Here is a 15,842-nt window from a genome sequence, read left to right as displayed (position 1 = left end):
AAGATAAAAACAGTAAGAATTCCTACTAAGGCATTATTCGAGGCTAGTAAAATTCCCACTCTGACCTGTGCCAACTAATGTCTCCTTAAAATTAGAACAAAGAGTGGAGCGCTCGCCTCCGCGGTTCATCTGAGCTTCCCAGTCAGGCTTATGGAGCAGTTCACACTCCCTTGTAACGGAAAGTTTTACATAACAAGTATACATTTTTCCTAGGTTTACAATCATCTTAAATACATCTTTGTGTTTCTCATTGTAATGAGTTTCTGTTCCATGTCACATTATTTAAAATAACTGAAATCATTTTAGTTAACACATGGTTTAAGATTTTCAACAGATGAGAGGACTGCAGATTGGAGGGAAATGAAGATAACAGAGAGTTTTCACACATTGTTTCTAAATTCCCTCCTGTGGTTCAAAACGGGTCCTTTTCCAAATTAGGCCCTAGTGACATCGTTAGTATTTAACTTGACTTTTTGGTATAGGTATTCACAGGGTTCAGAGTTCCAAAGACATAAAAGATTATCCTGAGAGAATTTTCCTCCCTCTCTGGTCCCCAGCTACTCAGTTTCTCTCTCCAGGGGCAAATGTGGGTAGGCTTCCAAAGATTTTTCTCCTATCCAAGAAAATGGTCCTTCACATCCTTTTTTTGGGGGAGAGGTTTTTGCTATAGGGCGCATGCACTGGCCAGAATGCCAGAGAGACAGAAAGCGAGAAATCACCCCCCTGGGAGGATGGTCACGCCGCAATTCCTTCTCCTTCACTCTCCTCTCGGGATCTTGGGCACGCACACACACGCGCCCGGCGTGAGTTTAAGCCACTGGGTCCGGGACTTGAACTGTGGTCGACTACATGGGAGTCCAGCAACATAGCCATTACGCCATCTGCTAGTCCCTGCATTATTTTATTTCATCTTCAGTGCCACAAAGAAAACCTTTCAGGTCAGTCCCATAGTGCAGTGGTTAAGTGCTTTGCAAAGAAAGGCAGATTCCACACGGTCAACTATAGCTTGGATCCCAGATCTCACATGGCCAACTATAGTTTGTATCCCAGCCCAAGCCCCGGTGGCTTGTAAAACATGCCAGGCACATGTGCATGCGTGCCCCAAATCCTGGAGGGTAGAGGAATGGAGGGAGAAGGATTGCAGTGTGACCATGTCCCATTTAGGGTGTTTTCTCTCTCTTTTGTGCTCTCTATGGCAAGCTCATGTGTCCTCTGGCAATACTAAAGAGAAAACCTTCCACATTCATGAGTTCCCACAGGGGAATATGTATTTACACATGCCAGCAAAACTCCTAAAAGCAGAATCTCCAGATCCAAGGGTGAGGCCTTTAATTGTGGCAGGTGTAGTAGTCATGCCAGTCAACATCCCCATCCTCAATGGACTCCAGGGTGAGGCCTTTAATTGTGGCAGGTGTAGTAGTCATGCCAGTCAACATCCCCATCCTCAATGGACGAACTTGCCTAATTGCCCCCACCAAGTGCTATCAAGTTTCTTGTGTTTTACTCATCTCAAGGGGAAAATTGTATGTCGGTATGGCTTTAGATTGCCTTTCTCTTGTGAGTGACATTAAGCATTCATTTGTAAGTTAGCAATTTTTATGTCTCTTTTCTATAAAATATTATAGTTCATTCATTTTTATGTTGAGTTGCCATTCTCTTCATTTGTAGATCCTCTATACATTTGGGCAATTAGACATTGTCTATGATACGAATTGCAAATGTTCTTTAGGCTTTGCTTTAAGGCTTTCCCCCATGTAAAAATTAAAAAGTTATATAGTATTTTGGTTTTTTTTACTTTGAAAAATGTGATTTTCTGAATCCCAAAGAAATGTGTTCATGTTCAATTTATCAGTATTATTTGGTTTCTGGTTTTATGTGATAGAAAGCTTAAGATTATAAAAATGTTTTTCCCATAGTTTTTCTCTAGTGGTTTTATGGCTCCCACCCCCACCCACATTTAAAGATTTGATCTGTTTGGAACTTAACCTGCTATAAGAAGTGAGGAATGGGACCAGCAGGTGGCTTTTAGGTTAAGGCATCTGGATCCCACATGGCCAACTCTGCGGTTTGAGTCTCAGACCCAACAGCTTGAAAGTCACGTCAGGGGTGTATGTGTGGTTGCCCAAAATCCCTAGAGGAGAGTGGAAAAGTGATTGCAGCATGGCTATCCCCCTTGAAGGATGATTTCTCACTTCCCATCTCTCTCTGTCTCTCTCTGGCAAGTATATTTGCCCTATGGCAAAAATCGAAAACAAAACAAAACAAAAAAAACAGGAGGGAGAGGCCGGCAGGTGGCATGGTGGTTAAGGTACTGGATTCCCGCATGACCAACCTTTGAGTCCCAGACCTGGCTGCCTGAAAATCATACCAGGAGTGTGTGCACACAAAATCCCAAGAGGAGAATGAAAGAGAAGGAATTGTGGCATGGCCATCACTCCTGGGGGAGGGGTGATTTCTCACTTTCCCTCTCTCTCTCTGGCAAACACACATGCCCTATGGCAAAAACAAAACAAAACAAAGTGAATTTAATAAACAAATTGTTAAAAAAAAGAAGGGATAAATTCAATTTCCCTTGTTTTCTAGATGGATAGCCAGTGTAACCAACATTTATTGATTAATCTATTCTCCAGAAATCAGAGATACCACCTTTTATCATGAGCTAAATTCTCACCTCAACATTTTCAGAATGAAATGATGCCTGTTACTTAGTGATATCAGTATTCTCTTCGATTAATAGCTAAGCTTCTTAAGAAAGTAATTTTAAAGCTTTTTCTTATGATACATTTTATTGTAATATTTAATTTACATATAATAGTTGGACATCTTTGTGGGGTACACTGTGGTTTTTCAAAGCGTATGTGCAATGTGTAGTAGTCAAATCAAAGAAATAAACATCTCCATTCCAAATGTATTATTACTTTGTATTGTGTACATTCAAAATTTGTTCTGGTAATTTGGAGTTACATATTAAATTGTCATTAACATCCTTTACACTAAGTGGCTATGATACTCTGTAACCCATTCCAGTTGTTTATATCCACCCAAATATATAAAACAGATAGACCTAAAGGGAGAGATAGACATGGACACAGTAATTGTTGGGGATTCCAACATGCCCCTCTCAGCACTGGACAGATAAGAGCTTATTTTCTACTGAAAAAAAAATCATATACCAAACTTCTGAGAGCATATTTTCCAACTAGGAAATGAGTATGGGTTTGAGCAAAAGAAAAGTCAGAGCAAATAAAGATACTAAATTAAAAATAATTTAATAATTAATAGTTTTAAGACAGTTTGGTATGGTGGGGGGAAAAAAAGCTAAACTAAGAGGTAGGAAGCCTTCTGACCTTGTTTACTTGGTCTCAGTCTGGTTGCTTCATAATTAATAATAACAATAAAACTTAGGCCAGCATTGCCTGGTCTAGAGAAAGTGCTTCTGAGAGTTTTAAATATATTAATTCTGTTCAGTTAATGTAATTTAACAATTCTGTAAACTGTCCTAAATTTTATAGATGTTAAGTATTATTACTAATAAAAATGTAGATCGACCCTTTCAGGTCAGTCCATAAAACAAAAACAAACAAACAAACAAAAAACATGGGCCGGTTGTGGTGGTCCGGCCATAGTGCAGTGTTCTCCAGTGCTGGAAACTATGGAAGCCCGGGTCTGCTTCTGGGTCAACTTCTACATGCTGGGCATGTGTGTGTGCCCATGATCCTGGAAGGTTGGGAAGACTTGGGGGAAGATTGGGCGTGAGACCCTGCTGAGAGTGCATCTCTCTTTCTGTGTGTGTGTGTGTCTCAATAAACAAATGAACAAACTTTAACAAAACAAAACCAATCCAACACTGTTACAAACTATACGCATGCTATAAAGTATATGGATATAAGGTAGAAGGCTTATGCCTTTGGACTCAGTATCTTCCTCACCTTAACGTTTCTGTGCCTTTGTATATGCTGTTTCCTTAGTCTGAATGCCTTTCCCCCAGCATGTGAGCAAGTACCCTTCTTTCCCTTTTTTTTTTAAAGACCAACTCAAATGGCACCTCGTGGCATCTTTTCCAAGCAGAATTCATGCAGCTGTCTTTAAATGCAATGGTATACATTATAGTAGTAGAAGAGGAAGACTTAGTATTTATTTTGTCTCATCCATTAGATTTGAACGTCTCGAGGGCAAGGTCTGTGCATTAGTCAAGCTTGCACTTCTGCTCTGCGGCTGACACTATATAGTCCCTGGCATTCATCTGAAAGAAAAGAATGAAAATGAACATACATGATTCTGTGGTGTCCAATTTGATACAAGTCGGAGAGGCCTCAGTCAATCAGAACTTATGAGCCCTAGTAGATGATAAAACCCAATCATTTATTCATCTCTTATTCTTCCTCTTTGAATGTAGAAGAACCTGAACTCAAAGTATTAAATGGTTTAGAGTTCATTTTAAAGATGTATCTATAAGGTGACTGTCAGATACTTTCTGTGAGTGTGTGTTTTAGCCAACTTGAATTTTATCTCTAAAAGCCACATCGGGGGCACCTGGCTAAATAAAAATATTGATTAAAATGAGATTAGGAAATACGAAAACGTCACACTTCTCAGACTGTCAGACTTCTGCCAACTACAACTATCTGGAACATATTCAAGAAGCCCAGAAGGCATCCAAAAAGGCCTCTGAAGTTGGAAGAAAATAGCTCACACAGCCTGTGTACTTGATGTAGGAGGGGACCGGGCTGCTCACATGCCAAAGCCTACTTACTGCCTTGGAATTTCGTAGAAAATCCCAGGACTGCTTAGCAAGTGTGGATATTTTGCTTCCTTTCAAGACATTTAAGCTTGTCTTGAGTTTCAGTAGGAAAAAAAGATGAAAAGAACTCTCCCACCCACGCTGCTAGAAGGTACTAAATAAAACATTGTTGACATGGGTGTATAAGTGATTCTCATGTTTTTGTACCATAAATCATGGAAACTTACTTTTTTCTAAACCTATTTTTTTTTTAGCCTTTAAGAATTCCAATTGGCTCACATAAAAATCAGTTGTGCCAATACTTAATCTATTCTACTAAAAAAAAAATCTGGTATTTAAAATGAGGAATGGCCCTTTGATCTCACCTCTTTGAAAATGAGTAATTAACTTGAGAAAGCCCTCTTTATTCCTTTATTCAAGTATTTATGTGATTTTTAGAGTTTATTTTGTTTCATGGTGGAAAGAAAGAGGGAGTGAGACACGCACCCTCTAGAGTCATGCCATGCCACAGTCGTCCCCTACCCACAAGCCATCCAGCCAGCCAGAACCTAGGTATGCATGCGCCCAGTGAGCTTGGGACCCCCAAGATATGAACCCCTGGTTTTCCACATGGCTTCCAGCATTTGCAGAGCACACCCTACTACCTGCCCTTGTGGCTGGGCCGGGCGTTTGTGTAATTTATCATAAGTTGAATTATTTTTTGGTAAGAACTTATTTAATTTTACTTATTTATCATTATTTTTCAGTTTGCTACAGGGCACACACGCTGACCAGAGAGGCAGAGAGAGGGGGAAAGTAAGAAAGCAAGCCACCAGATCCGGGACTCGAACTATAGTCAGCCATGTGGGGAGTCCAGTGCCTAAACCATCACTCCACTGGCCAGCCCTATAGGCTGAATTCTTGAATGTGAAAGGAGTATATGTAAATTTCTTGGCATAATTTGGTAAAAGCTATAAAAGTAAGCCAAGAGGGAAAGTCAAAAGGCAGGTTTAAATGATTTGGGGACCTATTTTAATGCACGCTCTCACCATGCTTTCTGTGGAGAGACTACAAGATTAATGAAAATCAGTATCATTCCATTTTCTTTCTTTCTCCTTCTATTTCTAGATTGCCAAAATGCTTTGGAGGTTTTAACTGAATCTAAGAAAAGTCCAAAATAGATTTGAGACTGTAAAAACAGAAGCTGCAGCAAGGGGGACTCAGTGCCAATGCATCAACAAAAAAGACAACCAGAGTTAGTGGAAGGAAATCTTCCTGTTTTTGTGTTTCCCACGGAGCTAATATTTTATGCAGATGACCAGTCAACACATAAGCAAGTGCTGACTCTGTACAATCCCTATGAGTTTGCCTTAAAGTTCAAAGGTGAGTCTCCTAGGTCTCTCTTATGATTTTTTAACTAGACCCTACTAATTTTTTTTTTACTTGTAGAAACTAATTTTTGTAAAAAAACCACTAATGGCCATGTGACTTTTTCTTTCAGTTTTGTGTACTACTCCAAATAAGTATGTTGTCGTTGACGCTGCAGGTGCAGTAAAGCCTCAGTGTTGTGTGGATATGTAAGTCAAACTCATTTCCGGGTAACACGTTTGAAATGTGTTAATATTTGTTGTTAACTTGAAAAGATATTTTCTTGAAGCTGTTTTCACATAGGCATTTATTATCGTTTGAATTTTTGCTGAAAGTTAAAGTCAATCAGAATTCTTTGAAAACTGTTTCCAAGAGATTTTAAACAGATTAACCCAATATGTAATACCATTTCTTTATGTTGGAGCTACCGTACGTGTTAGTATCTCCACAATTGTCTCCTCCTTGTTGTGGTTTGAGTCATAGCAGAGTTGTTTATGAAGGTCAGGTTCTGACTTGTCTCTTTACATTTCTCCAGCTGTGATAAGGAATTTGGCTTTCTTTGGAATATCCTGCTGTTATAGTGACAGTGGAAACTAATAATACTCCAGTCTAAGAACAGTAGTAATACAAGTTCTTCCAAAGTGATTTAGCTCATAAACCTGGAAATTAATCTATGTAAACAGGAAACAAGTGTGGAACTCCTCATCTGTTAAAGGTTATCTGAGCTCTTCCACATAATTTCATCTTAGAGTGTCAGATAAATGATTGTTTGTTCAAGCTGTTCATATTTAATTTTCGCTTTAGAACTAGTGGTGACCAGATGGATCCACTGACCAGCCCTTAATTTCAGCTTCCACATAAACTGTATTTGTTTAAATCTTCTGTGAGAATGAAAAGGAGAATGCTGTTCTGTCAAATACATTTTCATCATTTCAAAGCCATAAAATGATGTGTCTTTGGGAACGTGTTTTTACACATTTCTTTTTTTACTGTTTATTTCTTCCATGAGTGAGGGGTGTGTGCCTGTGTGTGTGTGTGTGTGTGTGTGTGTGTGTAGAGACCCCCCCACACACACAGGGTCCTCATGCTAAGATCCACCCTAAATCTCAGCCAACCTGGATCATGGGCACATGTGTGTGACAAGCATGCTCAGGAAGGTCCCGGGATGAGAACCCAGGACCTTTCTAATGTGTGTCCAGCTGTGGCACTACTGCGCCACCACCTGGCCCCTGCACATCTCCTTTTGATTTTCATTCAGTGCACAATAAGCAAGGACTAAATGTAGTCTTTCGCCTTTGACCAAGTTACCTTGGACCTAAATTGTTTTATGTTCCCTAGTAGGAATAAAGTAAAATAAATGGAATTGCAGAAAACTCATAAAAATTACCATGCATTGTACTCTTTTCTCTTTAGAGAAATGCAGAGGATGTGAAAGGAGTATATGTAAATTTCTTGGCATAATTTGGTAAAAGCTATAAAAGTAAGCCAAGAGGGAAAGTCAAAAGGCAGGTTTAAATGATTTGGGGACCTATTTTAATGCACGCTCTCACCATGCTTTCTGTGGAGAGACTACAAGATTAATGAAAATCAGTATCATTCCATTTTCTTTCTTTCTCCTTCTATTTCTAGATTGCCAAAATGCTTTGGAGGTTTTAACTGAATCTAAGAAAAGTCCAAAATAGATTTGAGACTGTAAAAACAGAAGCTGCAGCAAGGGGGACTCAGTGCCAATGCATCAACAAAAAAGACAACCAGAGTTAGTGGAAGGAAATCTTCCTGTTTTTGTGTTTCCCACGGAGCTAATATTTTATGCAGATGACCAGTCAACACATAAGCAAGTGCTGACTCTGTACAATCCCTATGAGTTTGCCTTAAAGTTCAAAGGTGAGTCTCCTAGGTCTCTCTTATGATTTTTTAACTAGACCCTACTAATTTTTTTTTTACTTGTAGAAACTAATTTTTGTAAAAAAACCACTAATGGCCATGTGACTTTTTCTTTCAGTTTTGTGTACTACTCCAAATAAGTATGTTGTCGTTGACGCTGCAGGTGCAGTAAAGCCTCAGTGTTGTGTGGATATGTAAGTCAAACTCATTTCCGGGTAACACGTTTGAAATGTGTTAATATTTGTTGTTAACTTGAAAAGATATTTTCTTGAAGCTGTTTTCACATAGGCATTTATTATCGTTTGAATTTTTGCTGAAAGTTAAAGTCAATCAGAATTCTTTGAAAACTGTTTCCAAGAGATTTTAAACAGATTAACCCAATATGTAATACCATTTCTTTATGTTGGAGCTACCGTACGTGTTAGTATCTCCACAATTGTCTCCTCCTTGTTGTGGTTTGAGTCATAGCAGAGTTGTTTATGAAGGTCAGGTTCTGACTTGTCTCTTTACATTTCTCCAGCTGTGATAAGGAATTTGGCTTTCTTTGGAATATCCTGCTGTTATAGTGACAGTGGAAACTAATAATACTCCAGTCTAAGAACAGTAGTAATACAAGTTCTTCCAAAGTGATTTAGCTCATAAACCTGGAAATTAATCTATGTAAACAGGAAACAAGTGTGGAACTCCTCATCTGTTAAAGGTTATCTGAGCTCTTCCACATAATTTCATCTTAGAGTGTCAGATAAATGATTGTTTGTTCAAGCTGTTCATATTTAATTTTCACTTTAGAACTAGTGGTGACCAGATGGATCCACTGACCAGCCCTTAATTTCAGCTTCCACATAAACTGTATTTGTTTAAATCTTCTGTGAGAATGAAAAGGAGAATGCTGTTCTGTCAAATACATTTTCATCATTTCAAAGCCATAAAATGATGTGTCTTTGGGAACGTGTTTTTACACATTTCTTTTTTTACTGTTTATTTCTTCCATGAGTGAGGGGTGTGTGCCTGTGTGTGTGTGTGTGTGTGTGTGTGTGTGTAGAGACCCCCCCACACACACAGGGTCCTCATGCTAAGATCCACCCTAAATCTCAGCCAACCTGGATCATGGGCACATGTGTGTGACAAGCATGCTCAGGAAGGTCCCGGGATGAGAACCCAGGACCTTTCTAATGTGTGTCCAGCTGTGGCACTACTGCGCCACCACCTGGCCCCTGCACATCTCCTTTTGATTTTCATTCAGTGCACAATAAGCAAGGACTAAATGTAGTCTTTCGCCTTTGACCAAGTTACCTTGGACCTAAATTGTTTTATGTTCCCTAGTAGGAATAAAGTAAAATAAATGGAATTGCAGAAAACTCATAAAAATTACCATGCATTGTACTCTTTTCTCTTTAGAGAAATGCAGAGGTCTATTGTTAGCCTTTGGTCATAGTAGATTAATTACTTATTCAGTTACTTATTTTTACCTGCATGCAGAGAATTCAATTTTCAGTTGAGGGTAAGGTTAGTTTCTTGAACAATAACAGTGGCAGAAGAAATTATGAGATATTTGTGGGGGAATTTTATATATTTCTATTTAGTAAATCTGCTACATACAGATATCTAGGAAAAAAATATCATTGCTAATGGCAATTTTCTTTACCTATCATCCTTTTATGTAGGACTTTACCCCTATGTTTTAGAGTATGTGCTTTCATCAACTGTTTTCGAATTATCCATTTCCTCTTGGGCTATCCTGCAATGTTTTAGCATCATTGGCAAATTTCAGTTTTTGAGTGTTAGGTTCCAGTCAGATAATACTGTTTCGCTGTATTGAAACCTCTTGCTGCATTCTGTTTAAGAAAACCCCAGTAATCTGAGCAGCGTTTATGGTTGGCTGTTTTCAGTGTGATTCGTCATAGAGATGTTCGATCCTGTCACTATGGTGTAATAGACAAATTTCGTCTCCAAGTTTCCGAGCAAAGCCAGAGGAAGGCTTTAGGAAGGAAAGAGGTTGTTGCTACTCTTCGCCCATCTGCAAAAGAACAACAAAAGGAAGACGAGGAAAAAAGAATAAAGGAACATTTAACCGAAAGTTTATTTTTCGAGCAGTCATTTCAAGCAGGTAATTTGGGCGTGTTTTTAAAGCCCTTTTGAGATCTTACACATTTCTAACTTTAAAATAATCAAGGAGCTAAGAATAATTACTAGAAAAATAATTTCACTTTAAATCTAATCAGCTACTTCAAAACTACAGGCTCACTGGTGGCATTGTGGTTAAGGCACTGGACTCCCACATGGCCAATGGCAGTTCAAGTCCCAAACCTGGCAGCTTCCTTTCTCATTTTCCCTTTCCTTCTCTGTCTCTCTCTGGTCAAATTAAAAAATAAATAATAATGAATTAAATAAATAAATCTTTAAAAAAAACAACAACAAAAAACTGAACCAGAGAATCAAGTACCTGAGGGACCAGCAGTTAGCGTAATGGCTATGTTGCTGAATTCCCATGTGGTCGACCGCAGGTTAAGTCCCGGATGCAGAGACTTAAACTCACGCCGGGCACGTGTGTGTGTGTGTGCCCAGTATCCCGAGAGGAGAATGAAGGAGAAGGGATTGTGGTGTGGCCATCCCCCCAGGGGGTGATTTCTTGCTTTCTATCTCTCTGTCTCTCTCTGTCTTTCTGGCGAGCGCACGCGCCCTATAACAAAAACCTCCCCAAAAAAAAAAAAAAAAAATCAAGTACCTGAAATAGAGCAAGTGGCCTAGAGCTGGACTTTCACAGGAGAGAATATCCCTCACTAGACTAGGCTGAAAGGAGAGGACAAAGGTTGCCATAGCCATTTACTTACTTATAAGGTTTTTGCCATAAGGTGTGGGTGTTCACCAGAGAGAAGGGGGATGACCATGATGAGATCCCTTCTCCTGTATTCTCCTTGCAAGATTTTGGGCATGCACACACATGCTTCTGGCGTTATTTCAAGCCACTGGGTCTGGGACTTGAACTACGGGCAGTCCTGTGGGAGTCTAGCACCTTAAGTACTATGCCATCTACTGGCCCCTATTCATTTAATTTTTTTACAGTTTGCTATAGGGTGTGCATACTCTCTGGAAAGAGACACACATGGAGAGAGAAAGGGAGAGGGAGAGAGGGAGGGAAAATGAAAAATCACCTCCCAGTAGGAGTAGCACCACACCACGGTCCCTTCTTAATTTTCCTCTTAGGGTTTTGGGCATGCATGCACAAATATAGGGCATGTTTTTCTTCCTTTCTTTTTCTTTCTTTTCTTTCTCCTTATTTCTTTTTGAGAGAGATATTTTTGCTATAGGGTGTGTGTGCTTGCCAGAGAGACAGAAGGAAAGAACTCACTCCCCCTCCCCAAGGGGGATGGCCACACTGCAATCTGTTCTCCATTCTCCTCTTGGGATTTTGGGCACAGATGCACACATACCTGGCATGAGCTTTAAGCCACTGGGTTCGAGACTCGAACCACGGTCGACCATGTGGGAGTCCAGTACCTTAACCACTATGTCACGTGTTGGCCACCTGTTGGGCATGTTTTTTAAGTTGCTGGGTCCAGGGCTTGAACTTGGCTGTCAGCCATGTGAGATCTAGTTCCTTAATCACCATACCACCTGCTGGGCCTGCCATAGCCTTTCAAATATGTCTATAGCTGTCTATCCATTTATCTATAAATATATACATAAAATCCGATATGTATGTGTGTATCTATATAATATCTGATACTACAGGCACCGTAGTGATGCTAGTACAATTTGGCAATTACATACTTTTGTTTCTATGACTTTCCCATATCCTTTCTCATTTAATTAGTTCAAAGGAGGAGAGAGATTGTGTTTGGCAATAGGCCAAGCTTAGTGCACTGTTCATATTATTTTGAAAAAAAATTTAATTAAAGTTGAAGTTAATTAAACTAAGTAGATTATAATATCCCCTGTAGGCTATTAATTGAATCCCTCTCCATTCCTCATTTCCTTCCAGCTTAGATTTTCAGAAGTGTTATGATATATTCTTTCAACATTGACACTATCCTCATATTCAACTCTTTGGACGTCATTCCCCCTCCCTCTTAACTTCTCATTATCTCCCCCCAAACCTATTATAAGAGGAAGATAAAATTTTCCATAGAAAAACACGGAAACTTTTTGATGGTGATTTATGAATGTGATAGCAGCTGTCCTTGAAATTGCAACATTGTATTTTATTTTTCCAAAATTGACCTGTGGGGGCCTGCAGGTGGTGTGATAGTTGGGGCTCTAGACTCCTACATGGCCATCTATGGTTCGAGTCCCACACCTGGAAACTTGCTTTTTACTTCTCTCTCTCTTTCTGTCTGTCTCTCTGGTGAGCACACATGCTCAAATTAAAAAGTAATAATAATAAGTACAATGAAGTCATTCTTTTTTTAAAAATGGACCTGTTATTGCATTAATTTATAGATCCACATCAGATTGTTTATCTTAGAACATTTATTTCAATCTTTGATTTTCCATAGCCAAGTGTGTTCTCAGTCCAGGTAGGGGTGCCCAGATTTTGAGATGATACTGGGACTAGGTAGTAGCTAGTAAACAGTTTCCTTCTCAGCAACTCAGTAACTAACAGGACCAGCTTTTCATCTTTTGAAGCTGAACCAGAACCACTGTCAAATGTCACTCTGTCAGATCAGTATCGTGAAGTTGACTTATTTATGAAATGCCAGATTCCCCTTTTAAAATGATTATTCTAGAAGAAGAAAGGCCATTTAAAAAGTTTTTGACTTTCAACATTAAATTCATAATTTAAAGTGGTCATCGGAGCTCTTTTTTATACTTAACAGATTTGTTTTTTTTCAAGTTTGCTTATGTCATGTGTGAAACAGGCTGAGAGATGGACGAGCAGTTGCTGGTCTCACATGTAGCCGACCGCGGTTCGCGTCCTGGACCCAGTGGCTTAAACTCATGCTGGGTGCGTGTGTGTGCGTGCCCAAGATCCCGAGAGGAGAATGGAGGAGAAGGGACTGCAGGAAGGCTATCCCCCCGGAGGAGTAATTTCTCACTTTCTGTCTGCCTGTCTCTCTCTGTCTTTCTGGTGAGGGCACCTGGTGAGCGCGTGTGCTCTGTAGCAAAAACCTCTTCAAAAAGAGAGAGAGAGAGAGAGAGAGAGAGAGAGAGAGAGAGAGGGGGGGGGACAGGCTGAGAGAGAGAGAGAGAGAGCACCCCTAACCGATCTCGATGCTGTGATCCACACCCAATCTTAGTTAGCCCTTAGCCCTTGATTGTGGGCACCTGTGTGCCTGGCTTCTTCAGGGAGGACTCTAGACATAAACCTGGAATCTTCCCACGTTGGTCAGCATTCCAGAGTATCACATCCCACTGCTGCCCTATGGCATGGCCCCCGGACTAGTTTAGTAGCTATGAATAATAAAGGCTTGAGAGAGAGAGTGTGTGTGTGTGTGTGTGTGTGTGTGTGTATTGAAGGAACTTTATTCCTTTATTTAAATTTTTGCCAGAGGGCACTTGTGCTCACCAGAGAGACAGGGTGGGAGGGTGGGGAGTGAGAAAGCACCCCTCCATAGGCTATGGCCACACCACAATCCCTTCCACATTTCTCCCTCCTTTCAGGATTTTGGGCATGCATGCACATGTTCCTGGTGTGTTTCTCAAGTTGCCTGGTCTAGGACTCAAACCACACAGTCAGCCATGTGAGATTTAACTGCCTTAACCACCACAGCATGGGCTGGTCCCCTTTTATTAATTTTTTTTGACTTAGTAGAATTTATGTGAAAATCATCATAAAAGACTAAATAATTACAATATGTATTGTATTTTAGAGAGTTCTAACTGGAAAACTGGAGTAGATAGATGAATGAGGATAGGTAACATTGGCATAACATGGGATAGTCTGTTTCTTTTCGGGGAAAATTCTCTAAGCCATCACATCAGGAAGCTTAATGAAGGCAGGTACCCTGTTTGTCTTGTTCCCCATATGTCCTCAGTGCCTGCTGCTGGCACAGAGTAGAAGTATAGCAAGTGTGCGAGTGGGCTGTTAGGAAGACTAGACTTCACATCTGGTACGGGTCTGTGGGGTTGGTTTTCTTGAGCTGATAAGGTTTGCCATTCTGTAGAGGAAGGATGATACCATGAGGTAGGACCCCATTCACCCATTTCTAGTCCTGGCCAACATGTCCTGGTCATGGTTATTATTTACTATAGTGCATCTAATAATTGGGCAGTAAACTGAGTGATTTTCTTCATTTATAGAGTATAACGATGAATGGTTTGGTCTGTTGACAAAGCAATATGTTTTTCTCCTATCTATTAATTTAATGATAATTAATGTGTGGTTTCCAGTGTATAGAATTCTCAGGTCTGGGACTTGAACCATGGTCAGCCATGTGGGAGTCCAGCACTTTCAACACCATGCCATCTGTTGGCCCCTCAAATAGATTTCTAAGTGAGGGGAAAAGCCAATTTTAGAATTTCATTGAACTAAAATGGTGAAATAAATCAAAATTGTTTTCTGGGAGGTTTTTATTTTATTTATTTATTTATTAGAGAGATTTTTGCTATAGGGCACATGTGCTTGCAGGAGAGACAGAGAAAGACAGAGACAGAAAGCAAAAAAATATCACCCCCCAGAGGGGATGGCCACACCACAATCCCTTCTCCTCCATTCTCTTCTCAGGATCTTGGGCACATACACACATGTACCCAACGTGAGTTTCAAGCCACCAGGTCCAGGACTTGAACCACAGTTGACCACATGGAAGTCCAGCAACATAACCATTAAGCTATCTGCTAGTACTCTCTGGGAGATTTTTAAATGTCATTATTTTTGCAAGTCTTTAGCTTAGAAAACATTCTAACAAAAGCATACCATTAGAAATAGGAAATTTGCCTTAGTGTTGCAAGGCTCACTATTAGCTGGAAAAGGGTTGAAGTCTACATCAAGAAAAATTGAGATTTTAAAATCCATTTTTTTTAGAGGTTTTCGCTATAGGGCGCGTGTGCTTGCCAGCCAGACAGAGAGAGACAGAGAGACAGAAAGCGAGAAGTCACCCCCCAGAGGGGATGGTCACGCCACAATCCCTTCTCCTCCCTTCTCCTCTCCGGATGGGCACGCACGCACATGCGCCCGGCGTGAGTTCTAAGCCACCAGGTCCGGGACGCGAACCACGGTCAACCTCGTGGGAATTCAGCGACATAGCCATTATGCTAACTGCTGGTTCCTGAGATTTTAAAATCTATTGAAAGTCAGTAGAAATGAAAAGTTTTTCTCAAGTTTATTGTATAAAAGATATATAGCAGTAACAAATTCAAAAAAGGATACAACACTATAATCCCACACACTTAACAAATCTGCTTATATAAGTGTTCTGTGTTACTTTCCAGACATTGCCTATGTGTAAGTACAATTTTATGCTTTGTGGGGTTCTTTTACTTAACAGAAATTTAACTGATAAATTCAGAAAAACCCACACAGTCCACTTTGACAAAATACCAAAGCCCAGGTTATTAAAAAGATGTTTTGATAGATACAACTGAATCTCAGCGGGTTTGTCTTAATTACCACATTAGTAATGAACTGCTATGTCTATGTTGTGTTTGAGTCTGTGCCCTCTGGCTTAAGAAAATTATGTTCTTTATTATTGTTTAGAATAATAAAAAATTGAAAATGACCTAAAAATCCTTCAATTGGGAATTGATTAAATTATGAATATTCATAAGACAGAATACCAGGCAGACATTTCCAAGAATCTGATAGAATGATAGATGTTTATATATTTACATAGAGTTTAAAACCTTTTTTTTTTCCTTTTATTTGTCATAGGGTGTGTGAACTCACTGGAGAGAGACAGAGAGAGGGAAGGTGAGAAATCTGACCCCCCCC

The 15,842-nt window shown here is 39.8% G+C and overlaps 1 protein-coding gene across 5 annotated transcripts in view; it reads left to right on the top strand.

Annotated features, from left to right (window-relative positions):
- The window catches only part of MOSPD1 (motile sperm domain containing 1), a 31,561-nt gene that overhangs the window by 10,069 nt on the left and 5,650 nt on the right, over positions 1-15,842 (top strand). For 2 of the 5 annotated variants that reach the window (XM_006171432.2, XM_006171433.2), the window contains 4 exons: positions 5,849-6,103; positions 6,222-6,297; positions 9,862-10,079; positions 15,783-15,821. In XM_006171432.2, the coding sequence (XP_006171494.1) occupies positions 5,950-6,103; positions 6,222-6,297; positions 9,862-10,079; positions 15,783-15,821 (487 nt within the window). In that variant the 5' untranslated portion in view covers positions 5,849-5,949. Of the gene's footprint in view, positions 1-5,848; positions 6,104-6,221; positions 6,298-7,696; positions 7,973-8,090; positions 8,167-9,861; positions 10,080-15,782; positions 15,822-15,842 lie in introns of those variants that run through there. The other 3 variants (XM_014585354.1, XM_006171435.2, XM_006171431.2) reach the window with 2 other exon arrangements.

The sequence above is a fragment of the Tupaia chinensis genome, unplaced genomic scaffold, assembly GCF_000334495.1.
Source record: "Tupaia chinensis unplaced genomic scaffold, TupChi_1.0 Scaffold149560_1, whole genome shotgun sequence".
NCBI lineage: Eukaryota > Metazoa > Chordata > Mammalia > Scandentia > Tupaiidae > Tupaia > Tupaia belangeri.
Note: the sequence above shows the minus strand (reverse complement) of the source record. Positions and strands in the feature narration are given on the sequence as shown.